We start from the raw sequence: 25,649 nt of genomic DNA, 5'->3' as shown, positions 1-25,649 counted from the left end.
GCTTTCATCAGCAATCAGCCCCCTTCCTGACGTTGCAAGTTGTTTTGGCCGTTGTTGCAGCAGCAGCCACTGGGCCTGCTCAAGAGAACAGAGCCTGAAGGTTTGTGTGTTTCCCAACTTCTGGCCAGCCTACACGTTTTGCTCCTGGTGGGACTGATTGGTTGCCAGTTCACTGCAGTTTGCACACACCTGGATATATGCTAGCACAGTGACACCCCAGTCATGTTTTGGTTTGCCCCAGTGCAGGGGCTCTCAAACTTTTCAGACGACTGGAGTCTGATTTGTCTTGCCTTCCCCCAAGTTTCCCCTCACTCAAAACCGACTTGCTTACGCCATCAGACATAACCATACAAAAGCGTCACAGCACGCTAGTCCTGAAAAAGGGCTGACTTTCTCCTTGTTCCCCTATAACGATAAAATAAATCCATTGGAATATAAATAGCGTCCTTACATTTTCAGTGTATCGTCTACAGAGCAGTATAAACAAGTCACTTGTCTGTCTCAAATTTTAGTTTGCACTAAACTTTGCTGCTAGTGCTTTTTCTGCAGCCTGTTGTAAAACTAGGCAAATATTTCGAGGAGTTGATGTACCCCCCCCGGGAAGATCTCTGTGTACCCCCAGTGGGACACGTATCCCCGGTTGAGAACCCCTGCCCTAGTGTGGGCCACAAAGCAACCTCAGAGGCAAATATTTATGTCCTGGGAGAAATAGTGCTGGTGTTGCTCATGGGGCTTGAGCAGTGATGAGCTGCCAAAATCTTGACAACGGGTTCCCTCCTCACCCCACGAGGGGGTCGTTGCCCACCCCCGCCCCCCCAGGACTCCTGCCCCATCCAACCCCCTCCCCTGTCCCCTGACTGCCCCCAGAACCGGGCAGGAGGGTCTTGTGGGCCACTGTAGTGGGTGCCCACCCCACCCCTAAGAGCCGGAGGGACCTGCCGGGGGGCGAGGTGGGGAGTCCCGGCGGTGCTTACCTGGGGCAGCTCCCAGGAAGCATCCGGCAGGTCCCTCTGGCTCCTAGGGGCGGGGGAGCATAGCTGGGGGGGAGCAGGGGGAGCAGCCGCTCCCCCCACTGATCACATCAAAAGTGGCGCCTTAGGTGCCGACTCCCTGGGTGCTCCGGGGCTGGAGCACCCACGGGGAAAATTGGTGGGTGCAGAGCCCCCACCGGGAGGGCTGAGAAGCAGGCCGCGGCTTCTCGCTCAGGCCGAGGGTGGTGGAGGCGAGCTGGGGCGGGGAGCGGTTCCCTTGCGCCCCCCCACCCCGGGGTTACCTGCTGCGGCACGGGCGGCCCTCCTCGCGCCCCCTCCCCCCGCCCGAGCTCACCTCCGCTCTGCCTCCCTGGGCCTGAGCGGGAAGCCACCGCCTGCTTCTCAGCCCGCCCCGGCTTCCCACCGAACAGCTGATTCGCAGGAAGCAGCGTGGGGGGGCGCGGAGAAGCGGAGCGGGGCCCCGCGTTCAGGGGAGGAGGCGGAGGCGGAGCAGAGGTGAGCTGGGGCCAGGGGTGGGGTGGGGAGCTGCCAGTGGGTGCTCTGCACCCACCAAATTTTCCCCGTGGGTGCTCCAGCCCTGGAGCATCCCTGGAGTTGGCACCTAAGGCTCCACTTTGGGCCGCTTAAATTTAAAAGCCCGTTTAGAACCGGTTCTACCTCGCGGAACAACCGGTTCTAAAAGGGCATCTAAATTTAACAACCTGCTCCAGCTCAACACTGGGCTTGAGGAGCATCTGTCTAGATTATAATATTGCCAACCTCAAAGGTTGAAAAACCATGACTCAATCCCCTCTTTCCCCCCAAAAAATGTTGAGCTTGGCCCCAAACCCATGAGATTAAAAAAAAATGGAGCAGTTTTTTGGGGGTCTGTCCTCTGATATTTGAACTCCCTCCAGTGTGTGTCAATTAATGTTGCCCCCTCTCCCAAATGTGTGACTTTGGTCTCTGCTGCAGGTGTCCATCCGCCCATCTGAATATCCCCTGCCCAGCAATGAATTCTCCCCTCCCAAAACCCAGATCAATCCTGTCCCCCACTCCCAGATCTGACTGTCACCCAACCTCCACATCTGTCCTTCTCCCTTGTCTGCCCCCCTCAGCTCCTACCTGAATTCTGCCCTCAGATCTGCTGTCATCCAGCTCCCTCCATCAGTTCTGACCCCACATCTGCCCCTCAGACCCTATATCCCCTTTGCAGCTCCTGGGGTTCTTCAACACCTGAGCCAGATGAGCAGGAGAAAGAAGTGGACTCTCAGACCTGGCGGAGCTGCTGTAGTGGGGTCCCCGTTCCCAGGCTGCATGTTGCAGGGATGGGAAGGGGTGGGAGTGGGGGGGGGGGCAAAGCAGAGGAGCCATCCCATTGTTCATAGTAGGGGAAAGGAAGAAAAATGAGGGAATGGATTTGCCTTGAGCTGCTGGGTAGAGCTGAGCAAAAAAATCAATTTTTGATACAGTGACCAAACAAGAAAAAGGAAAAGAAAAGAAAAGAAATTGTTGCGGGTCAACCTGAAATGACTGTTTGCTTGTTTTCTTCTCAGCAAATATTCCAAAGCCATCTCACTTAAAATGACAATCTTCTTGAACTTAATTTTTTTTTCCAACCTGTGTTTGGCAAGCAAGGAGCTGGGAAAGGATTGAGATGCAATGAAGTAAAAAAAGGGACTCAACGTTTATTGCAAAATCAGGGATATTTCTGCTAGTTACAGAAAAGCAGGAAGGACACATTCTGAACAGAAATCCCCTCATTAACAGGTCTGGGGCATGCCTGGCACTGGGCTTTGTTTTATTCTGTGCATCTCACTGGAGTTTCCCATTGACTCACTTCACATTTATTTCATATTCCCGTTATTGCTGGGGTAGTCCCCACCCAAGCCATTGGCTTGTTTGTTAACTTGACTAAAGCAGGGATAGAGATGAGGAAGGGCCAGCCCATGAAGGGCCTGGAGCATCATTCTCATATGCCTCATGTCTCGTTCCCTTTCTGTCACAGAGCAGAGAGAATAGACCATACGTATGTCTACACAGCAACCAGACACCCATGGCTGGCCCATGCCAGCCAACTTGGTCTTGCGGGACGCAGCCTACCAGACTGTTTCATTGCTATGTGGACTTCTGGGCTTGGGCTGGAGTCTGAGCTCTGAGACCCTCCCGCCTTGTGGGGTTTGAGTGCCCTGCCTCAAGCTGGAGCACGGAAGTCTATACCGATATTTTTAGCTCCAGAGCCAGAGCCCTGCGAGCATGAATCAGCTGATCTGGGCTCCGGACTCTCTGCCGTGGCTTTTTAATTGCTGTGTAGACATACCCTACGCTGCTAGGAGAGTCTCCGCGGGAGCATGACCACAGAGACTAGGGAGTGAGTTTCACTTCCTCAAAGCTATTTAGGTACCTATCTCTTACTGAGAATCTGGGTCTAGGAGGTTAGGAAGAGGACAAGACGAAGCTCTGAGTGAACTAGGGAGTCTTCCAGGCTCATCAAAGCTAGAAAGGAAGGGCAGATCTGCACTGCATTTTGGAGCCCAAGGGAGTGAGAGACTCAAGCTCACGGGGCTGATGCTAGTGCTCTGAATGGTGCTGTGTGGATGGGGCTTTGAAATTGAGGCGTGGGCTCTGAAGCCCCTCCTCCTCCCCTGCCTTCAGACCTGAGCTGCAACGTCTACGCACGACGTTTTGGAGCCCTCGCGCACGCCCCGCTAGCCCGAGACCCTTGACCCAGGCTGGGATGATCCACACTGGGGCGTAGACATTCCTGAAGGGCTTGTCTCCATGCAACACTGCACCTGTTTAGCCACACCTGGGATTGAAGCCGCATGTAGTTCAACCCCTTCAAATGCCTGCGCGGACCCTCTTAAATCAAGACAAACGATGCTTTTAAAGTCAATTAGGAGCAAGTTTAAGCTAAAGCCAGTCTTGCCAACCCCTAGTGTTCAAAAATCGTGAGTCAGGGCTCCTCAAAAATCAGGAGATTTTAAAAAAAGATTGTTGTAGCAGCTAGTCATGGATCAGGACCATGTTGGGCAAGGTGCTATACAGACCCAGATTAGAAAATGACCCTTTGATGCAAAGATATTACAGTAATAAATGTTTTAATTTGTTGGAGACTTTAGGAGTCACATTTTCAATCTTTCCTCTGCAACTCGGAGGGCTGAAAACTTCTTTTAGGTATTGAATGAATCTTCTTATTCTGTTTGTGTTATTAACAGTTAATTAATAATTACCATCACTATTATTATTTTAACGGACTGATTTAATAAGAGCGCAGATCCGGATGGAATCATAAGAAAAAAAACACCAAATATCATGACAATCACAAGAAAACCACTTGTGCTGGCAACGCTTAAAATTGAGTCACACCGCTCTTAAGCCAAATTAAGATCATCCAGACTGGTGTTTGCTCCAGGTTCAAATTAAATCAGACCCTGGTGCAAAGCCTGCATGTAGACAAGGCTGCAGAGGCTCGGGGAGGCGGTGCAGGAAATGGCTAGAGAGAGGGGCACATTTCATGGGGGGGGGGTCCCAGTGGGATGTTTCCCCCCTAAGCCTCAAGGGATCAGTGTGAGGTGGACCCCTCCGCCCAAGTAGAAGAAGGGGAACATTTTTTCCCCATTGAAGGAGGCCAACATTATAGTCGTATGGTCATCTTCATAAAATTCCACCTGCCCCCCTTCATAATCAAGACAAACCCCGATTATCCCAGGCCTCCCACTATGGGGTTGGAGGGTCTCAGAGGAGCCCAATGCCTCCCTCCGAAGCCACCAGCGCCCTTGAGACCAGATCCCATCCTCAGGGCTAAGAGTGAGCCATTCCTTCCTCTGCACGGACTCTCTGGCAACCCCCACGGCCCACTCCCTCTGATCCCCAAACTCCACCTCCCAGTAATGTCTCCCTGAAGTGAACCCCTGGGTGCCCAGTACACAGGGAGCAAGATCAAATCTTTTGGGATTCTCGGGCAAGAACTCTTGTGGTATCTCTCCTGATCGCACAGATTTCCCGTCCGCAGACACGATGAGCCACGGGTTCGCGGTGTCAGGATCCAGAATCACATCCTCTGAGAGGGGTGAGAGAGAATCAGAGCGTTAGATCTGGCTGTGTACAGCACATGGGGTCCGAAAGATCTACAGATGCTGGGCTTCTCTCCCGTAGACCATCCCTGGGCAGTGCTCCAAGTATCTAGAGCTGAGAGGGCATCTGGCCAATATTGCCAGCAACCAGAGCTTCATGCGTTCCTCATGTATCTAGGCTCAACAGCCACAGCATTTGGGGTGCTCACCACCTGCATCCCATCTGGGAGTGCCTGGGAACTGTCATCCTCGAGGAATTGCTTTAGGAGACTCCTCAGCCACCAGCGTACCGGGGAAAGGGCATCCGCTCCTGTAGCCCCTTAGTGGTGGGGCTGGTCAAAAGTGTTCCTTCCACTGAAACTGTTCCAGTGGCAATTGTGGGGTTTGTTGAAACGGAAAGGTTCTGCTTTCCTTTATTTATTTTTTTAATTGCTATTTTTTCATTGGAAAACTAAACAACACACATCCGTGCAAAAAAAAACCAGCCCAGACTGATTATTTTTCCGCCGTTGGCCAAAACTTCTTCCATTTTCACTCTCCCTTCCACCTTCCCCCAGCCCAAAAATGTTGCTTTCCAGGTTGTTGTTTGTTTGCTGGCTTTTAAGAAAGGTAACATTTTTCAGCGCAGGGGCGGGGGTCGTCTCCAATTTTCCAGTCATCTCTACTTAACAGCATGGGGCCCTTCCCCTCTGCCCAAGGCCCCACCCCTCCTTTTCTGCCCCCTCTCACCCGCTGGAGCCCAGAGTGGGCACACACACACACACACACACACACACACACACCCCTGTGTGCCCCCAGCCCCAGTGCACCGGCTTCAGGGAGGAGCATGGGCGGGCCATGCAAGGCTGTTTGGGGAGGCACAGCCTTCCTCAGGTTATGCTATCCACCACGCATGCAAAAGCTTCCTCAGTCACTGGAGTGCACCAGGAAACTCATCGGCACCTCCAGTGGTTGTGAGAAAGCATCACACCATGGAGTGTTTTAGGCTCAGGGTTAGGATGGATTGATTACCTTTGAATTCCTCCAGAAGCTCACTTCTCTTAGGGAAAGTCCCATGGATGAGTTTTGGATCGGGAGCAAGAGTCATCTCTGCCTGAAACTTCCCTTCTGACTGCTAGAGATAAAAACAAACCAACCAACTAACCAACCAAACCCAGAGATTGATAATGCCTCTTCATCTGATTGTTCAATCCTAACAGGCTTTATCCTTGGTCTTTGCTTTGGTGTGTAAGCGCGGCGGGGTTGGTGTAAGCTTGAGTGTGACTGGGGGTGCCATCAGGAGAGGAATTAGTAAGGGTGAGACAGGGGGTGGCAGAGGAAGATCCAGGGAGGAACATGAACGTGGTCAAGTTCAGGCTGAATATTGGACAACGTCCAGATTGTGAGATGGGAAAGTATCAGGCTGTGGAATCGTCTCCCAAGAGAACTGCCAGGAGTGGCTGCTCCATCACTTTGGAGTGTGGACACAAGACTGGACAAAAACCTAGGAAATGGCCTGCAGGGAGAAATCTTGTCCATGGGTTGAAGGTGAAACTTCCCCTGGGGAAGGCTGGCTCCCTGTCCCATCTCTTCCACCCACGGCCCTGCCCACACTCTACCCCGGGCACTGCTCAATCCCCACCCCACCAGTGGCCGTGTCCCTCCTCTCCTCCACCCTCTCCTCTGTGGAGGCATGGCGGGGTGCGGAGGGGAGAAGTCGGCGGGGGGGTCTTGTGGGGGAAGGGTGGCGGAAAGGAGGGACACGGCCGGGACCTCCAGAGTGGGGGTGGAGAGGAGGAGAGGAGGGACTCCCCAGGCAGTGGTGGGGCCTCGGGGACGGGGTGGAGCAGGGAGGGGAAGAGTTGGAGCACAGACATGGCTTAGCCTCTCCTGGCCTATTATACCCACCACCTATGATCGTGCCCTAGCCCTGGGAAGATGAAACGGATGGTCTAACCGTGCCTTCCCCCTCAAAATTTATGATTCCTTGCAGTCCCTAGACAATCCACTACCTGTTCTTTGCAGTGTTGTTGTAGCCGGGCTGGTCTCAGGATATTAGAGAGACAAGGTGGAATTGATTGGGCCAACGTCCAAAGAAGAGCCCTGTGTAGCTTGCAGGCTTGTCTCTCTCACCAACAGAAGTTGCTCCAATCAAAGATATTACCTCCCCCACCACGTCTCTCTGTTTCACAACCCAGCATTTCAGGAGAACACACTCTGCCATGGGCGGCAGGTATCGTAGGCAGGGGGAGGCAGTGCCTCCCCAAACAGCCTAGCGTGGCCCCCGCCCAGGCTCTGCCTCCAGGCCAGGCCCCCTCCTGCTGTTCTCAGCGCTCTGCCCTGGCCCAGGTTGGCTGGCCTGCCTCCCGCAGGGACTTAGAGTGGCTGGTGCTGGGGCCGTGCTGCCCAGCTGCCCGGCGCTCCAGGGCTGGCCACTTTGCACACCAGAGCTGGAAACTTGCCCCCTGGCTGCCCAGCGCTGGGGCCAGGGGCAGTGGTGAGGAGCAAAAGGGGGGGGAGGGGTGGCAGAAGGGGAGGAGCCTCAGGCACTACGGGCGGGGCCAGGGGCTAGCCTTTCCCAACGGCTGGGTCACCGGCCGCCTCTGAGCCCTGCACTTAGCGGAGGAAAATATTTTCTGTAGATTTCCATTAGCCCTAACTGCATCTAAGGGTTGGGTATCATTTTTCAAAACATGACCAGATGACTTTGTTTAGTAGTCCCTGGAAAGTCATATCCTCTCAATAGCAGGTTAGGTGGCACAAGAAGGGACTTCTTGAGACCAGCCAGGGTAGAAGAAAAGCAAACCACCACAGCTTTCATTTGAATGGTGGGACTGAGGCTCTTCACACAACACACACTGAAGTGGGCACGGTCCACACAGACGTACAAGACTTGATGGCCAGACATGCTAAGAACTCAGAGCTTCCACAGCCTCTTTGTTTATTTGCAGCTTCTTCGAGGCAATTTTTTTCATTATTTACATGAAAAAATATTTTTTTTCATAATTTTGAGCCAAAAAAAATGAGAATTTGGCAGTTTGGGGCTGATTTTTGTGTGTGGCAGTTTTGGGGCAAAACTTTTTCAAGTGTTGGCACCTTTGTGGGGGGCTGAATATTTTTGGTGTGTATCTGAAAACTGAAAAATAAATCAGGTTTTCATTTTCTTTTAAGTCAAAATTTTCTGTAGAGAAAACAGACATCCCAATTTCCAGGCAGTTCTATTATTTGATACTCTTCCCAGAAAATAAAAAAAAAAAAATAAAGTACACTCTTGTTAAAAAGCAGGAATCAGCATTCAGAGACTTCACAAACCCATCCTGAGCAGACAGATTGTAATCCCTGTTAGAGACAAACCAGACGTCTGCTCTGATCAGAGGCTGTACAGCCGAGTCAAAGGAGCCCTCGCAAAGCAGTAACAGATTGACCAAACACACAGCCCACCAGATCCCTTACCTCCAAGCACAGGGTCTGCAGCTACTTCTCCGAAACTCCCCAATAGCCTTCTCAAGGACACTGGTTTGCAACTGGCTTATATACCTAGCCTCACAAACCCTCTGTTCCCAGCTCTCTCCCAGATTGCGAAACAAAATATATGTCCAGTTCGACAGGATTCCCCGCACGCCTGTTTGAGTTGAAGTTTCTCTGGCGAAAGATCTCTCTGCGCTCAGGGGAGGAGGTGTTTCTGCCTGGTTCCTCTGAGCACTGGGTGATGCAGACTCAGCAGAATTTGTGCTCATGGTTTGTAAACACCAGATTTCATACACAATCCCAGTGGTGCTGGAATACATTGAATAGTGGGGGTGCTGAAAGCCACCCCCTTTTCCCTTGTCTGTCCCCTACCCACAGAGCTGGGGCTGAGAGCAGAGTCATTTCTCTGGAAGGGTGGGACATGGATGGGGCCACAGCCGAGGGCAGGCGCTGGGCCAGCAGCAGGACCCTGGGCACAGGGCTGACAACCAGGACCCCAGGCGCGGGGCTGGGAGCCAGCATGCGGGACTGGGACCAGAGCCTCGGGAGCAGGGCCAGCAGCCAGGACCCCACATGGGGGCCAGAAGTGGAGCCCGGCTGTGGGGCCAACAGCTGGGACCCTGGGTGGGGGTCTGGGAGCGGAGCCCCATGTAAAACCCCTGCACCCCAAATCCCGCGCCTATGTACAATCTAGACAGCTGGGTGGAACAGCTTCCTGTTGGAGTATTTTCCTCGATTCACAGAAGGCAGAACTCCTTCTGTGAAGTTCAGTTCCAATCTCCTCTTCACAGAAATTAACTGAGCCTTGAGCAAGGTTTCCTGGAATGGGCTTGTGCATGTCCTTTGGCTGATTGCATTGTGTCAATTTGAATCAGTCTGTAGGTCAGAGTTAGAGACTTTGGATGACTCAAACAAGAATACCCCATGAGGTGGGGGGGGCCTCATTGAGAGATCACTAGACTGGGCCTCAGGAGACCTGGGCTGTAGTCCGGATGACCTTCCTGCCTCAGCTTCCACACATGTCAAACAGCGATGATGCGAATAACCTCCTTTGCAAAGTGCTACATAAGAGCTAGATATTATCATTAAAGTGAGTGTGTTCCCCGAAGTTGGAAAAGCCACATTCACCCGTGGCATAACTCCTCGGCAGCCAATGGTGTTATCACTGGGATGCATCTGACCCTGAGGAAATCCCTCCATGCAGATCAGAATGCAAACTCCTTGCTTTGCCTGAGAGGTCCATTGGCCATTGACCCTTGGAAGCAAAGGGTTGATGGCCCATTGAAATCAACAGTGAGTCTTTCCACTGATCGTCACAGGTGCTGGATCTTATCAATTAAATGGCACAATGACCTGATGTAGGGTAGGGAGACACACGCTAAGCGAGTGCAATTGCTACCATGTTGGCAACACTTGTGCGCCATCGCTTGTGGACCTGAGGGGTGGCACTAACATAACACATGCTCGTGATGGTGCAGGTGTAGAAAATACCAGATCTAGTGTAGACTGACTCCAAGAGACAACTCTAGGCTTCCCCGCCTCCCCACAGAAAATGTTCCTACTAGGGAAAATCTCCACGCTATTCCAGTGCTTCTCAAACTGTGGGTCGGGTTGGGACCCCAAAGTGGGTCGCAATCCCATTTTAGTGGGGTTGCCAGGGCTGGCTTAGACTTGCTGGGTACTGGGGCAAAAGCCCAAGCTGAGCGCTTCCGCTCTGGGTGGCGGGACTCAGGTTACAGGCCCCCTGCCTGGGACTGAAGCCCTTGGACGGTGGGGCTTTGGCTTTGTTACCCACACAAAATTCTCTGTCACTTGCTCACTCTAGGGCACCCACCTTTACCCAGTTCCAGGGCTCAAGGCTTCCACCTTTACCTAGTTCCTAGGGTTCAAGGCGTAACCCTCTTAATTTAGGCACTCATTTTTATCCCGTTCCTAGGACCCAGGCGTAACCGTATGTTCTAGGGCACCCACCCTTACCCAGTTCCTAGGGCTCTGGCGTAACCCTGTCAATTTAAGCACCCATTCCCTCCGAGCTCCGGGCAGACACCAGTTCCCTCTGGGCCCCAGGCTTAATCTTTTGTGGGCTTACGGGGGTCTTTTACCAGTGAAAGAGTCTTACACAGTAATATCCTACTTAACATCTATTTATTAACAATTACCAAAACCAGAATACAATGCTACACATACAATAAGGCAGTAAGGCAGATGAACTTTTCTTGATGGCCAGTCGGGATCAGGTCCATCTGGGGGACTCCAGTTTCTGTACGGTGTCATTGCCAAAGTGTTGAGGTCTGGCAGCTCTGATCTTTGGGACTGTGTCCTGGAGTTGGTTCCCCAAAGAACTTCCTTTTGGACCCCAGTTTTTATAGTGAAACTTGAGTCCTGCTTAGCTGTACCTCAACCAATCATTTTACTAAAATTTTACTAACCAATCCTAACAAAATTCTCCAACCAATCATAACCCAAAACCTTAATTAATTTACACCTAGCAAAATTAATTATATGGCAGACAGAAACAATCAAAGGACCAGACAGAGATCATACAGACAAACAATAAGGAAGTGGGGACCATAATGACAAAACAATACAGAAATGAGGATTTCCCAACCACAACTACTGATAAGTGGTCTCTTGCCAGACAGGATGCCATCAAACTAAGTTTTCTTTAACCATCTTAAGATCTGTTTCTTTATCTGGTGATAGTAGGTGCCATTGGGTCAGGATCTCCTTCTTAACAACCTGATATTACATTGTTTTAATCTAATTTAGATGGAATGTGAGGATGTGACTTCCTGCTTCTCAGCTAACGGCGGCTGCTCTTTTAATCTGGCTGCAGACAAAGGCAGTAGGCTTTCAGCCTTACGATAAGGCTATAGGCCAAACAATATGGCATCCGATGAAGTGAGCTGTAGCTCACGAAAGCTTATGCTCAAATAAATTGGTTAGTCTCTAAGGTGCCACTAGTACTCCTTTTCTTTTTGCAATATGGCTACAGGAAAAGGCCTTATCCTTACAGTTCCACTCCCCTACCTGGGGTGGTAGGGCTCGGACAGGCTCAAGCTGCGGCCCCACTCATGGAGTCCTGTAGTAATTTTTGTTGTCAGAAGGGGGTCGTGGTGCAATGAAGTTTGAGAACCCCTGGGCTATTGTATAGCCAGAGAATAGTGATTGTGAAGGGGCAGCTAAGGATCATTCACTGAAGGGTAGAAAATAGAGTTGGTCAAGAAATGTGGCTTTTTGTTTATTTGTTTGTTCCCCTTCCCCCTCCACTTGGGTTAATTTTACACAGAAAAGGGGGGAGGTTGCCTACGTTCTGAGTGGAGAATGTTGCCTTTTTTGTAAAAACAACAGCAAAAAAACCCCCATGAAAACCAGAAAACTCACCAGGCAGCAAAACATTTCAGCTGAAAAATGCACCAAACCACACAGGATTTTGGCTAGCAGCATTGCTGCAAACTGGAAAACTTTCGATTTGGGAGTGACAAAAATAAATAAATAAATAAAGTAAATATGAGGAAAGCAAACAGCCATTTTGTGCAAGAAAAAAAAAGTGAATTTCATCAAAAATCCAATTTTCCAGTGAAAAGAGGTTTTGATGGAAATATTTGACCAACCCTAGTAAAAATCATCTCAAGAACATTGTGATTCTCATTAAAAACCTATAAAAAACCCTGGTAAAGACTGAGACTGTATTGCATAGACAGGCCAAATAAACAGGGATGGCTGATTGGGGACAGCAGCCGTAGGCCCAGTTTATAAGATGATGCAACATATTTGCATCTAGTTTCCTTCTAGGATCCAGTTCCCAGTGCAACAATACCTTATCTGGGAGGAACAATTGCATCTCTCTAGCCCTGCTAGTTTTTCCTGTCCCTAGTGCCACATACTTTCCCTGAGAGCTTTTACCAGTTTGAGGGCAGGGACCAATTGTCCTCTGAGAGATGTCAAAGGATAAGACCAAATCTCCCTCATTTGGAGCGTCTTTTCCTGTGTTTTAGGGAGCCCCCAGGGATTAGAATTAGATGAAAAATGGGGTGGGGGGGGAGTTGCATTAAAATGAAATTTCCAAGTTATTTTCATTTCAAAGTGTTTGGAAATACCCAGGTTTAGAACTCTGTTTTTCTCTCTCTCTCAGAAACTTTCTTGGAAATGATTGAGATCCAATAAAGTGAGTGGTAGGTTCTGTAAAATCCGGGGTATTTCTATCAAATACAGAAAAGCAGGGGAAAGTGACTTACACAAAGAACAAATATGACACATTTTAAACACAATTCCCCCACGAAATAAACCTCGAGTGAGATGCACACAGAGCATGTTTTTATTCTGTTGTATCTCACTCACTTCACTTTTGTTTCATGTTGTTCCCATTATTTCTGGTGTATGCACCACACCAGCTGTTGGGTCCTTTGCCTAATTGCTTAAGCAGAAACCACAAGGTATGATGGGTCGTTGGCATTTGTCCTGTGTTCTTCATGTACTTTAGTCTTTCTATCACACATTCGATTGGTCAGTGGGGAAAAAGAAAAAAAAAAGCAAAAAGCCTGGACTGAGGCTTTCAAGCATCTGCTGTGGATTAAAAATAAATGCGGAAACCAACCTTCTGCTTCCATTAATACACCGACCTCAAAAGGAGTCCCACACAGCAAACCAGAATGTGTTATAAGAACGCTTTTAATGACCAGTTTCCCAGGCATACCGTACGTCTACACTGCCATAAAAGACACGCAGCACAAGGGCTGGGTCGAGGCTTGCAGGGCTGACTGAGGCTTGCAGGGCTATACAATTGCATTGTAGACATATGGGCTTGGGCCAGAGCTTGAGCTCTGAGCTCCCACAAGAGGGGAGGGTCTCAGAGCCTGGTCCCACACATCTAGGCTGCAGTTCTAGCCCTGCAGCTCAAGCGTGTGTCAATTAACCTGGGTTCTGAGACTTGGCGTTGTGGGTTTTTATCACAGTGTAGACATAAACCATAGAGTCTAGGCACCAAGGGACTAGGAAGGGCCCATTTCTCAATTACAGTGAGGCAATTATATATAGGGGAAACTCAAGAAACTCTTGACTGTCCCCAAGTGAGCTCAGCCATGAAGGCATCTGAGTCTTGCTGCCTCCTGGGGAATTCCCCTACACACGCCCTGTCCCCGCACAGCCAGATTCCCCCTGGCTTTGTGACAGTGAGAGACTACCATGGTCTATCTCAATGACAGAGAGACATACAAGGGTACTGGTGGGATGGCTGCTGTCTTGGCCAATAGTTACACACAGCAGTGAGTGTGGATGTAACTGGTCTTTCAATATGGAGTGTAGACACACATACCCTATGCACCGCTGCAAGAGTGGGCAAGGCTGTAGTCCAGAATTAGAGCGTCTACAAAGGAGCTACTATGGAATAGTTGTTCAGGCTACTTCCCAGCGTAGACAAGCCCTTAGTCTTGGATACCAAGGAGCTGCCTTCTCTGCCACTGGGCAAGTATTTTGTGACTCATGTTAAGACAGGTTTCAGAGTAACAGTTGTGTTAGTCTGAATCCGCAAAAAGAACAGGAAGACTTGTGGCACCTTAGAGACTAATAAGTGTATTAGAGCATAAGCTTTCGTGGGCTACAGCCCACTTCATTGGATGCATATAATGGAACATATAGTAAGAAGATATATATATATATATATACATACAGAGAAGGTGGAAGTTGCCATACAAACTGTAAGAGGCTAATTAATTAAGATGAGCTATTATCAACAAGGAACAAAACTTTTGTAGTGATAATCAAGATGGCCCATTTAGACAGTTGACAAGAAGGTGTGAGGATACTTAACATGAAGAAATAGATTCAATGTATGTAATGACCCAGCCACTCCCAGTCTCTATTCAAACCCAGGTTAATTGTATCTAGTTTGCAAATTAATTCAAGCTCAGCAGTTTCTCCTTGGAGTCTGTTTTTGAAGCTTTTCTGTTGCAAAATTGCCACCCTTAAGTCTTTCGCTGAGTGGCCAGAGAGGTTGAAGTGTTCTCCTACTGGTTTTTGAATTTTATAATTCCTGATGTCAGATTTGTGTCCATTTATTCTTTTACACAGAGGCTGTCCGGTTTGGCCAATGTACATGGCAGAGGGGCATTGCTGGCACATGATGGCATATATCACATTGGTAGATGTGTAGGTGAACAAGCCCCTGATGTAATTAGGTCCTATGATGTGTGTCACTTGAATAAATATGCGGACAGAGTTGGAATTGGACTTTGTTGCAAGGATAGGTTCCTGGGTTAGTGTTTTTGTTGTGTGGTGTGTGGTTGCTGGAGATTATTTGCTTCAGGTTGGGGGGCTGTCTGTAAGCGAGGACTGGTCTGTCTCCCAAGATCTGGTCGGGGTTCTAGGCATGTGTCTGCACAGATCTGTTCCTGGGCTTTTTCAGGGAGTTTCTTGAGCAGATGGTGTAGTTTCTTTTGGTAATCCTCAGTGGGATCAGAGGATAATGGCCTATAGAATGTCGAGTTAGAGAGCTGCCTAGCAGCCTCTTGTTCATATTGCAACTTATTCATGATGATGACAGCACCTCCTTTGAAGATAGTTGGTCTTCATCTCCCTCTAGTCACTGGTCTATGTACTACACCCTTTAATAAGCCTAGTCCTTTAGTACCCAGTGTTAGCGGCTGGTGCTTTTAGAGTTGAAGGACTCAGGTTCAAACCTCACTATTTCCATAATTTAACCGCAGCTCCCTACAGTGGAAGCTTTTGTAGAAGCTGCTCTTCCATCCCTGCTTCCCTGCTAGGGCTGCTTTCAGAGCAGAGACAAAGCAGGAAAGGGAAGATGAGGAAGCCACTATATTCAGTCCCCTGCGTTGACATCACACCCAGCTCTCCAGCCGCACACAGACAGGGAGAATGGAGGAGACTGTGCCTGTGAGCGGGGATACAGAGTCCTCTACAGTCCAGAAGAGAAATGACACATTTTAGATACACTATTCAGCTGGTAGAAGAAGTAATCCTAGTATCAACTCCAGCCCTGGACGAGAAAGGAAGTGGTAGCCTTGAAGAGAGAGGGCTCAGTGGACATTTCTCTGAATGCTGGTATTTAAAACAGCACGTCAATGTCTACTGGAACTAGAGCATCAGCGTTAAGGTGTTTTGGGTGCTGTTTCTATTCAATATAGAGAGTTTCTATTCAATGTTATGTGTGTGTGAGAGAGAGAGACAGAGAGAGAGAGAAATGGCTGTTTGTGTGATCGTAGCTTGTGATTTCCTTAGTTTGGAATGTTTCTATTTGTATTTTTGTGGTGGGTTTTATTTTGATATGAACGTAGAAGCTTTAGCTGGAAAGTAATTAAAGGGGTTTGGGGTTTTTTTTTGAGGGGGATTGGAAGAAAAAGTTCCACATGGGAACTTACCCTTTTATAGGGTCCCATAGTTTTAATCATTTCTTTCTCCAGGTTAGGTGGCTGAGCATCTGGTGGCTGGAACAAGTGAAAGAGACAAAACTAGTATATTATAATTCTGTATACTGTATTGTAATAGCCCATAGAAGTCCCAGGGGCTAGATCACACAAAAAGTCCCCATGGAAAATGTTGGCTTTTTATCTCCCATTTCCCCCCATATTTTTCTTTTTGTTTTGTTTTGTTTTTCAGCAACCAAAAATTCTCAGCCAAAAACTGCTGAAAAACAAACAAACAAACAAAAAACCCAAAAGTTTGACAACAATTTTTTAAAAAAATTTTGTCTAATTTTTTTTGTTTCAGTTTCCTGATTGGAAATTGAATTTTTTTCAGTTAAATTAGACAAATTCTGATATTGAAAATAATATATTAAAAAAGTTTTGAGGGAAATTGTTTTGACCAGCCCAACTCGAGCCCCAGTGTGTTAAGCTCTTAGTACAAACATGTCAGGAAAAGACAGCCTCCACTTCTCAAAATTTACAATCTCAATAGACATCTAGAGACAAGTGGATATAGCAAAGGATTGGTGAAGGAGCACAAGTGAACCATAAGATTTCATGCTGCCTGGCCCAATTTTATGGCAATGTTTTTAAAAATGTGGTTAAGGTAGTCCCTTAAAAGGAGATTGAACATTTGCAATCAAAATCAAATATTCAATCAAAAAAAATGGAAAATTGGGTTTTGGCCAAAAAAAAAGTAGAAAAATCAAATGCCTGAAAACCAAAATATGGAAACTGAAAAATTTCCATGCAGAAACACTTCCATGGTATCTCAGATGGAGCAGTCCAGAGAGAGACTGGTTGTATAGGTGTGGAGAGGTGAACGTTAGAGTCGGTGAGACCCCCACCCACCCACTCTGGCCAGTCCCCTCTTAGCAGGAGACCATGGCCGGGAATCTCCCTCTCCCTCCAGCCACTAATTCACTAATTTCGTATTGGAGAGACCTGATGGAAAACTAGCTGAGCTGAAAGCCGACCCCAGCATGTCTTTGCTGCTCTTCTGCTGGACCTGGCTGGAAACTTACTGTATTGTCGCCAGACCTCTTTTTCTTCCATATATACTGCTCTATAGGCACACAGCCTTTCAGTCACCTGGGCTTGTGCCTATATTTGCTCCCCCCGGCAGCCTCAGAATCTCCTTTTTGGGTGAACTTTGCACCCAGGGAGCAAAGGGGCAAGAATGAAGCAGACAGCTCTTGTGTGCTATCAATGCCAAGTGAATCGCTATCAGGCAGAGCAACCAACCAACATCTTCATAGAGAGGTTGATCTCCTCTAGCTCTATGCTGGTAGATTCTCAATGATTTAAACAGAAGAACACCATATTTAAATGGTTTTGTTTAAGTTCAAACTACTTCCAACAAAGTCTGATGTCAAGCCAAAAATCTGGGAAAATGAAAAGGGAATGGGGGAAAGTATTTAGAAAAGAAGAAAGACAACAACAGGGGATCTCTCTGGTCAAAGGTTTTGAGTCCTGGGTGCCTACAGTTAAAGTCTTAAATACATAAGTAAACTCCAAAAATCTGTAGGCTCCCCATCCCCCCCCAAAAAAGTTCTAAGTTATCAGCAGCATCTATTCACCTCAGGAGTAGCTGCTGGGTGGACAGTGGTTTTAGAATCAGGACACCTGTTCAGACACCTAGGAATAGATTTAGAAACCTAATTTCAGACACATAGAGAGAGAGAGATTAGATGAAATGATTTTTCCCCCAGGCAAGTTAATTGTTTAATAAAGGACAGAGATGACAAAGGTTAAAAAAATCCATTGACCCCTGCAAAAGAAGCCACATGGCTCTTTTGTACAGATGGCAAGTGCTGATCAAAACTTCTATTTTCTGTCAACCTGAAACTGTGTACCAAGAGTCAAAAGGCCAGTGGTCAGAACTGCACGGAACTGGTTCTTGTTACATCTATGATTCACATGTAAAAAGTGAAAATAAAATGATTTTTTTTAAAATATGGGAAAACAAGATAACTTCCAACACGCTAGAAATTCTCCAATGGAAATTTAAATCGTAAATATTCTGACTTTTACAAAGCTTTGTTGGAACCGTAGAGGATCAAACTGCTTTGTTGAGAGTGGGCTAATCTAAGAAGAAAGTCTGAGACAACACTAGATTATATCAATTATGCCGCCTTCTCAGTAGCAGATAGTGAACAGAGCCGTCATGTTCAGGCGATCAGACTTGACGCGCGAACGAGCAGTGGCTAGAAAAGGTGAGGACCGAAGAGCTTTCAGTCTTCATTCAGGTCGGGCAACAATCTATATAAAGAGGAACTCCGAGGGGCTTGGTGTCTTTTTATGTTGATTAGAAGCGAGAAGGGGAGTGAAGATGTCTGCGCGTGTGCCGAAGAAAGGGGGAAAGAAGCTGATTGCGGAAAGTGCGAAGAAAGGGGATAAGAAGCGTAAGAAGAGTCGCAGAGAGTCGTATTCAATTTATGTCTACAAGGTGCTGAAGCAGGTCCATCCGGACACGGGCATTTCTTCCAAGGCCATGAGTATTATGAATTCTTTCGTGAGCGATCTTTTCGAGCGCATCGCTGCAGAGGCGTCGCGCTTGGCTTTGTACAATAAAAGGTCGACCATCAGCTCTAGAGAGATCCAGACGGCGGTCCGCCTGCTCTTGCCTGGGGAGTTGGCGAAGCATGCTGTGTCGGAAGGCACTAAGGCTGTGACCAAATATACCAGCTCTAAATAAAGTTTTGCGTGCCGTGGCTGTGTTAAGGTGAAACCATCCACCGAATTAAGACCCAAAGGCCCTTTTAAGGGCCACCCACTTTTCCCATAAAAGAGCTGCTCATAGTAAGGGAAAGTAATCTAATTAAATCAGTTACTGATTGAGGTTTCATCAATTAAATACTCATCATTTTTGATTGTAGAGATGGGATAAAAGCAATATTGGGGAAGGAAACTGGTAAAAAGGTTGTTTCTTAACCTATCCGCATAAGAATCCTTCGTGGAAATTAGGTTTGGTTTATAAAATAAGGTTTACCGTGCTATAAAGTCTTTGCGTAGTAGATATTCTGACCGTTTAATAATCTTGCCTTTTATACTGAAATACAGGAATCAAACGCAGCTAGAGAATTTTTTTTTAAATAAACTTCAACTTGTTTTTATGAATATTGCAAACTCTTGAAACGTTTTCATTCGCAAAGGACTTGGAGACCAAGGACTCTTCATTTCCCAAAGGCTGAAAAAGCAGCAGCCCCAAAGCTATAACGAAACAAAAAACACCACAAGCCGAAATGAAAGGGGATGGGGAAGGAATAAAGTATAAACTGCTTTCATCTTCCTCCAAATAACCTGAAGCCACCTGGCTCTTTCTCTCTCTATACCCCTTCTTAGCCCTATGTTAACAAAATCCCCGGATAAAATTTCAGTCTAAAATGGTTGTTTTCCTTTCCGACAATTGCAGCCTGCTGTCACTGTAAAATACCCACACTGTCTGCACGGGGCTGTCGCAGGAGCCTGGGCATAGCCGTGGAGTGATGCTAACTAAGCAGCAACCTACTTGTAAATCTACAGTTAAGGTGCAGACCGCTCGCAAATACACCAGGATTACGCGGGGCAAGATCCACTCCCTGCCTTTCCAGCTGCGGGAAAACCAACCGCGCTCAGAAATATACCGGGCGGATGGCGGCTCCTCCTGCTTGAGATCACTGGTGGTGGTTATAAAACAGCTTCATCAGGTCGGGGCGGCAGCACGCGCGTGACGATTATCTGATGGGGGAGCAGGTCCTTTGGGCTGTGGAAGTCTTTTCGAAAGGCAAATTCCTCCTAAATCTTAAACTGGAGCTTTTCTAAGACAGGGCCACCTACCTACCTCCCCTGCTCCCCCCACATGTACATATTCTAATCTGCCCTTGAAAACGCCGGAATCTTGGCCCTCCACCCCAGCTAGCCCTGGCTTCAGTGGGGGGCAGAGACAGGGCAGTCCTGTCCCGTCCTTGAACCCCTCCCCGGCCACGGGTAGCCACGGAAACCTTTCGAGCATCCTGACATGACAGTATTATGGGCAATACCAGAATGCACGTAATACGTGGGGATTTAGGTTGTTCCCAGACTATTTGTACGTTTCCTCCACCCGTTACATCACATTCTGAGATAAGGCTGTGAAGAATTCTGGGGTTTAAAATTTTCATAGTTCGATACACACAACTGCTATGATTTCTGGTCACTTGCTCACCATATCTGTTGGGGGGGGGGGTTTCCACACTCGTTCCCGTCAGACACTGAGAGAGGTTCCATCATATTTAACCGTATAGCAAACCTGATCGCATATCTCGTCTCTTTCTAAAGGGCAGGGGGCAGACCTGAAAGCCTATTTCTGGTTTCCGAGCGCACCCACTATTTTCTGTTGAAATCAAAAGGAGATTTACCGGAGTGAGCAATGCAGTATTTGGTCCTAAACAATGCACATCAGGGCCTTCGTGCTTAAAGCTCTTCTGGAAATGGTTTAGGGTGGCTCTTAAAAGAGCCGTTGTTGTTTCGTTGCGGTGAATCAATAGATCGGTTAAGATTTCCCCTGGGGAGCCATTGCCCCGCGAGCAGAGGAAACCGCAGAAGTCTTGCCAGCTCCTTTGCCTTCGGCCACGTTCCTCATCTTCCCGGGGGCCTTTGTCCCCGTGCCTTTGTTTTTCTTCTTGATCTTTTTAGCTTCCTGGTTGGCAGGCGGCTTTTTATCTGCTTGTCTCTTCTGCTTTGCCGGCTTCTTGGCCTCCTTGGTCTTGGGCAGCTGCAGAACGAGCTGCGTTTTGCCGACGCCTGGTTCTTTGCAGAGCTTGTAAGAGCCTGGAGCCCCCGTCACTCCAGGCACCTTGCACAGGATGTTGTTGGTGACCAGCTTCTTGAGCGCCGATTTGATGCGGCTTTTGTTCCTCTGGACGTCGACTCCCGTCGCCGCCAGCTCCTTCTCGATGGCCACCAGGGAGAAGCCCTTGCGGCTCTTGGAGAAATCCACGCTCCACAGGATGAGCTGGGCAAAAGCCGGCCGCTGTCTTCGAGGCGGCTTCTTCTTCCTTCTCTTCTTTTTCCTTTGGCTGGTTGGAGCTGGAACTGCAGCGGGAGCTTCCGCTGTGGTTTGCGCTGCATTCATCTCGGCCAAGAGGGGGGCGCCGCTTCTCCAGCCACCAGCACCGCTCCGGTTCCTATTGCTTGGAAGCCTATTGGCTAGCTGCTCCAAGTCGCTGCTCTCGCCGCTCCAGCCGCAGACTAGAAGCCAGGGCTGCTGCCTGCGGCTAATTATAGCCTGGACCCGGACGCAACCGAATCAACCTCCCGGCCCTCCTGCCTCCGCAGCTCTAGGTTCCCCTCCAAAGCACCGAGAACCCGAGTTTCTAAGAGCCCAGGAGGCCTCCTGTCATTCCACAACAGACATCTTGCCGAGATCTGGAGGCTGTTTCATTTTCTGGCGATGGTGTTAAGGAATGAACCTTCTGCTGAGGGGCGGGGGGAGACAGAGAGAAAATAAAACCACCAAAGCCTCGCACACATCTCCAGCGCTACACTCAGGCGGGACCAGTGTTTGATAGGTTTTTCACTTAACGAATGTTAAAATTCGCAGCCTTACCTCTGACAGAAAGAGGAACAGGGATGAATGAACAAATCAACCTATGAAGGAATTCAATAGATGATTTTGTGGGGGTGGGGAGGAATTGTTTTTAAATTAAGCGGGTGAATTTATCAGTCAAGATGATCAGGGATCCAACACCATGCTCTGGGTGTCCCTAAACCTCTGACGGCCAGATGCTGGGACTGGTAGACTGGATAGATCTCAAGGTAATTTCCTTGTTCTGTCCATTCCTTCTGAAGCATCTGGCATTGGCAACTTCAGAAGACAGGCTATTGGGATAGATGGACCATTGGTCTGACCCACTATGCTCATTTGTGTTGATGGTAGAGCATGACAATTTTAGGAGAAAAAAAGAGATCGAGAAAGAAAAGGGGCTCTCTCACTGGTTTATTCAGGATCCTCATTCTCATTGGTTCAGGGGAGTTGGACTCCTACTAGCCAATCAGGATGGAGGAACTGCCCGGCTCTAAGGTTATAACAACAGTCACTCAGCCATTCACTTTTGTTGAGAAAAGAAAGCGGTCCAGTTGATGGGTTGTAAGGAAAGGAAGTTGCTTGGGTGGGTCTACGGTTCTCTGTGGGTAGGCTGAAAAGCTACTCCATGAGATGTAGTAGAAATGTTGCCTTTAGATAATTTGGTTGGTGTGCTGAAGTATCTGAGAACTAAGAATCTTCTATTAGCAGAGAATGAGTCCTGGGAACAGTGAGAAGAGCCCAATAGTTCTGTACCCTCCATAGTTTGCTGTCCACAAAGATTGAAGTGCTGAACAAGCTCTTGTGGGGTCTTGCCCAACATCGAAGCTGTGTTTTTGTGTGAGAAAGCACCACCTAGTAACTAACATGGAATGTAGTATCAAGAACTAAGGCTGTGTCCTGTTTTTGCCTTCCTATCACCTTTATGGGAACGGGCATAGCAAATTCTCCCTGACATAGATAGGAAGAAACTTCTGATAATACATCAGCCCCACTCTTCATTCTATCCAGCTATTGTTAGCTATTTCTTTCATTGATCTGTATGGTCTTCATGATAGAAAATACTCCAGAGGGAGCACTGATTACCGCTAATGCATATTCCACCCGATTGCAATGCATATAATGCCATAGTGGGTACACACAACAAAATAAGAATTTGTCTCAGTATGTGGCCAACTAAGAAGCATACAGCTCGACTGGGTAAATATGTATATGGCTTATGTTCATTTGCACATTTCTGAAAATTTGTTCGTTAAATGAGAAATGTTTAGATACATAAATGGGAGATTTTCAAAGGTATACGTGGCAGTTAAACTCAATCAGAGTTGGGAGTCTTCCTTAGAATTAGGCTGTTCCAGGTAGGCCTAATTGCTATTGGTGACTTTGAAACTCTTTCTTTAAAAGTCTACAAGGACAAAAGGATGCAGAGTTACAGGAGAATTAAGGAAAAACAACGAGGAGTCCTTGTGGCACCTTAGAGACGAACAAATTTTATTTGGGCATAAGCTTTTATGTGCTGGAACCCACTTCATCAGATGCATGAAGTGGAAAATATAGGAGCAGGTATAAATACATGAAAGGGTGGGGGTTGCCTTACCAAGTGTGAGGCACAATCATAAAGGATCTCAGTGCTGTAGGGCTTTTTGTAATTTTTTGGCAGGTGAATGTACTGCTTAATGTTTGTAATCTTCAATCAAGCACATTTGGCATATAGTGACACAGCCCAGTTTTGTGACCTATCCCAGACAGCAACTCATGAATACTTCAGACAACGCCAGCGGGGGAACTAGCTCAGTGTCCTGGAGCGGGGAGGGGGAAACGATTGTGCAAATCGGGGCTGGCGCTTTTTTGCGGGCAACTTGAGTGGGGCAGAAGAAACACCGGCTGGGGAGAGGGCGCAGGGGCAGGAATAAAGCAGGGGATTGATTCGGCTGCGTCGGGCTCTGCTCGCTATCTGGCCTCAGCGGCGGCCGCTGGGCTCCGTGTCAGGGCGGCGGCCCGACGTGCGGGTCTGGGTGGCAGCAGCTGGGATTGACTCGCAGGGACATGCCCGGTTCGCGTCCTCTCCCCGCGGCTTTTGCAGCCTCCCGTCCGGCTGGGGAGAATCCCCCGCGCAAGGGAAGGAAGAAACCGACTCTCAGCCAGGTCATTCTCCGGGCGGCTGATGTCCCCGCCGCCGGCAGAGGCGCCTCTCTGGCCGCCATCGAGAAGACGCTGGAGGGCGAGGGATACGACGTGCGGAAGAACAAGGGCCGCATCAAGACTGTGCTCCGTTATCTCCTGAGCCGCGGGGCTCTGCGTCGGGTCAGCGGCAGCGGCGCCTCGGGCTCTTTCAGGCTCCCGCGGGGAGGCGGCTCCCCGAAAGCGGAAAAGAGGGAAACAGCCGCGGCCAAGAGGCGACAGAGCTCGGCGAAGACAGGAACAGCTGCCCCAGGGCCAAGTGACCCCAGCGGGGAAACGAAACCGGCTGCTGCACGACCCAAGAGGGTCAGCAGGAGCCCGGGCAAAATCAGGGGGACGGTGGGAACGCGCAGGAAGCAGATCTTAGAAGATATTATTAAGGGCACCTTCCTTATGGAGTGAAGGCTCAGGCCAGGGGCGAAAAAACAAAACGGTTCTTTTCAGAACCATCCCCCAGGGCTCATCAGAAGAGCGAACGTCTTTGCTCTCTGGTGCCATATTTTGTATCGCGGCTTTTTCAGAGATAAGGGAGGGCTGTGTGTGTTGTATGTATTCATAGAATAGAAAGCAAACTGCAGCGCTACCATTGATGAATGCATTTTATGATAAGCAGGTCAGGAAAACCAACAGCAGGAAAAGGCAGGGAGCTTTCAAGATTAGTTAGATCCCGCCATTGAATGCGTGTGGCATTGAATGCGTGAAGTAACTGACTTAAAATAAAGGGGGGGGGGGTTGATAAAGAAGGCAACTGACCCATGCTTATATAGTTTTCATCTTCCCTAACGCCTGGGATCTGGTCCTATACAAATACAGGAAAAAAAAAAGTTGTTTTTTTTTAAAAGGTACATTTGTGTTAACGCTCTTTTAGGGAAAGTTTTTGGGGTGGCTCTTAAAAGTGCCTTTGGGTTTATTTATTTTTTCAGCAGAATGAACCGGTAGAATTATGCCTTTTAGGACTTCCCCTCGAGAGATGCTTCCCACTGCACAAAGGATACAGAAGCGACAGTTTCTCCAGTTTCCTCTTCCCGATCCACAAGATCCCCTGCTTTCTTCTTGGCTTTTTTCTTCGCTGCTTTTTTTTTTTTTTCCTCTTGATTTTCTCAGCCCCCTGCTTCTTTGCCGATTTGTCCTTCTTCACCGGCTGAGGGGGTAGCTTCGCTTCTGCGATAAGCTTGTAGGAGCCCGGGACCCTAAGCAAGACATTAGTGGAGACCAGCTTCCCGAGCCCCGCTTTGATATGCGCTTTGTTCTTCTTGACATCGATCCCCTCCGCCGCCAGCTCTTTCCTGATGACTCCCAGGGAGATCTCCCCGGAGTGCTTGGAGAAATCTGCGGTCTGGAGAATGAAGTGGGCAAAACCTTCCCGGTCTTTTCGAGTTATCAGCACCGCCTTCCTCTTCTTCCGCTTGGTTCTCTTGCTGGTTGGTGCCTGGGAAGGGCCAGCCGGCTGATCTGTGTTCATCTGGGTAGACTCAAGAGGCGCTGCGTTCTCTATTTTTTGATAGTTGTTCTCTACTTGCTCCGGCGCAGCCTGAAAATCAAGCTCGTCGCCTCCTGCACCTCAGGGTGCCGCAGATTGAAGCCGGGCCCGGCAGCTGCAGCCCGAGGGGTAGTTATACCCCAGTGTCTGACCCAACCGAATCAGCCTGGTTCCGTCCCCTGCTCCTCAGCACTAACAACCTGCGTGGTATGTTCTCCTGGTGAGGATGTTTCATTCACCAGAGTTTGGTGATCAGATAAACTAAAACAATAAAGCTCTGGCAGGGAAAACATACACAAATCTCGGATCTGCTCCCCGACTAAGGAAACAAAAATCGTGATTTTTGTCTTCAAATTACTGTTAAAATTCCATCATTTTCTCGGGATAGTCTCTAGAATAAGGATAAGAGAAGGGTTTACACTATGGCATTTTAATTTCATGACAGATACTTTAGAGGCGGGGAGACATTGGTTCTATTTTTGCTTGGCTTGCCGGATGAGCTAATGAAAAGGAGAAATGTTTGGATCC

At 48.4% G+C, this 25,649-nt stretch overlaps 1 protein-coding gene and 1 long non-coding RNA gene across 2 annotated transcripts; one reads left to right on the top strand and one right to left on the bottom strand.

Moving 5' to 3' along the window:
- Nucleotides 1-4,178: 4,178 nt before the first annotated feature.
- LOC140897610 (uncharacterized) lies at nucleotides 4,179-8,686 on the bottom strand. The gene is made up of 3 exons (XR_012154761.1): nucleotides 8,480-8,686; nucleotides 6,059-6,161; nucleotides 4,179-5,034 (listed from the first exon to the last, which is right to left on the bottom strand). It is a non-coding gene; the product is annotated as an uncharacterized lncRNA (long non-coding RNA).
- Nucleotides 8,687-18,247: 9,561 nt separating this feature from the next.
- LOC140897677 (histone H2B 7-like) lies at nucleotides 18,248-18,613 on the top strand. Its single transcript, XM_073310594.1, has one exon. It carries the CDS (start codon nucleotides 18,248-18,250, stop codon nucleotides 18,611-18,613), a length of 366 nt encoding a protein of 121 aa, XP_073166695.1.
- Nucleotides 18,614-25,649: the final 7,036 nt, after the last annotated feature.

This window comes from Lepidochelys kempii, chromosome 14 (genome assembly GCF_965140265.1).
Source record: "Lepidochelys kempii isolate rLepKem1 chromosome 14, rLepKem1.hap2, whole genome shotgun sequence".
In the NCBI taxonomy this organism is placed as follows: domain Eukaryota; kingdom Metazoa; phylum Chordata; order Testudines; family Cheloniidae; genus Lepidochelys; species Lepidochelys kempii.
The sequence above is the reverse complement of the archived record's forward strand: the minus strand, read 5'-3'. Positions and strand labels throughout refer to the sequence as shown.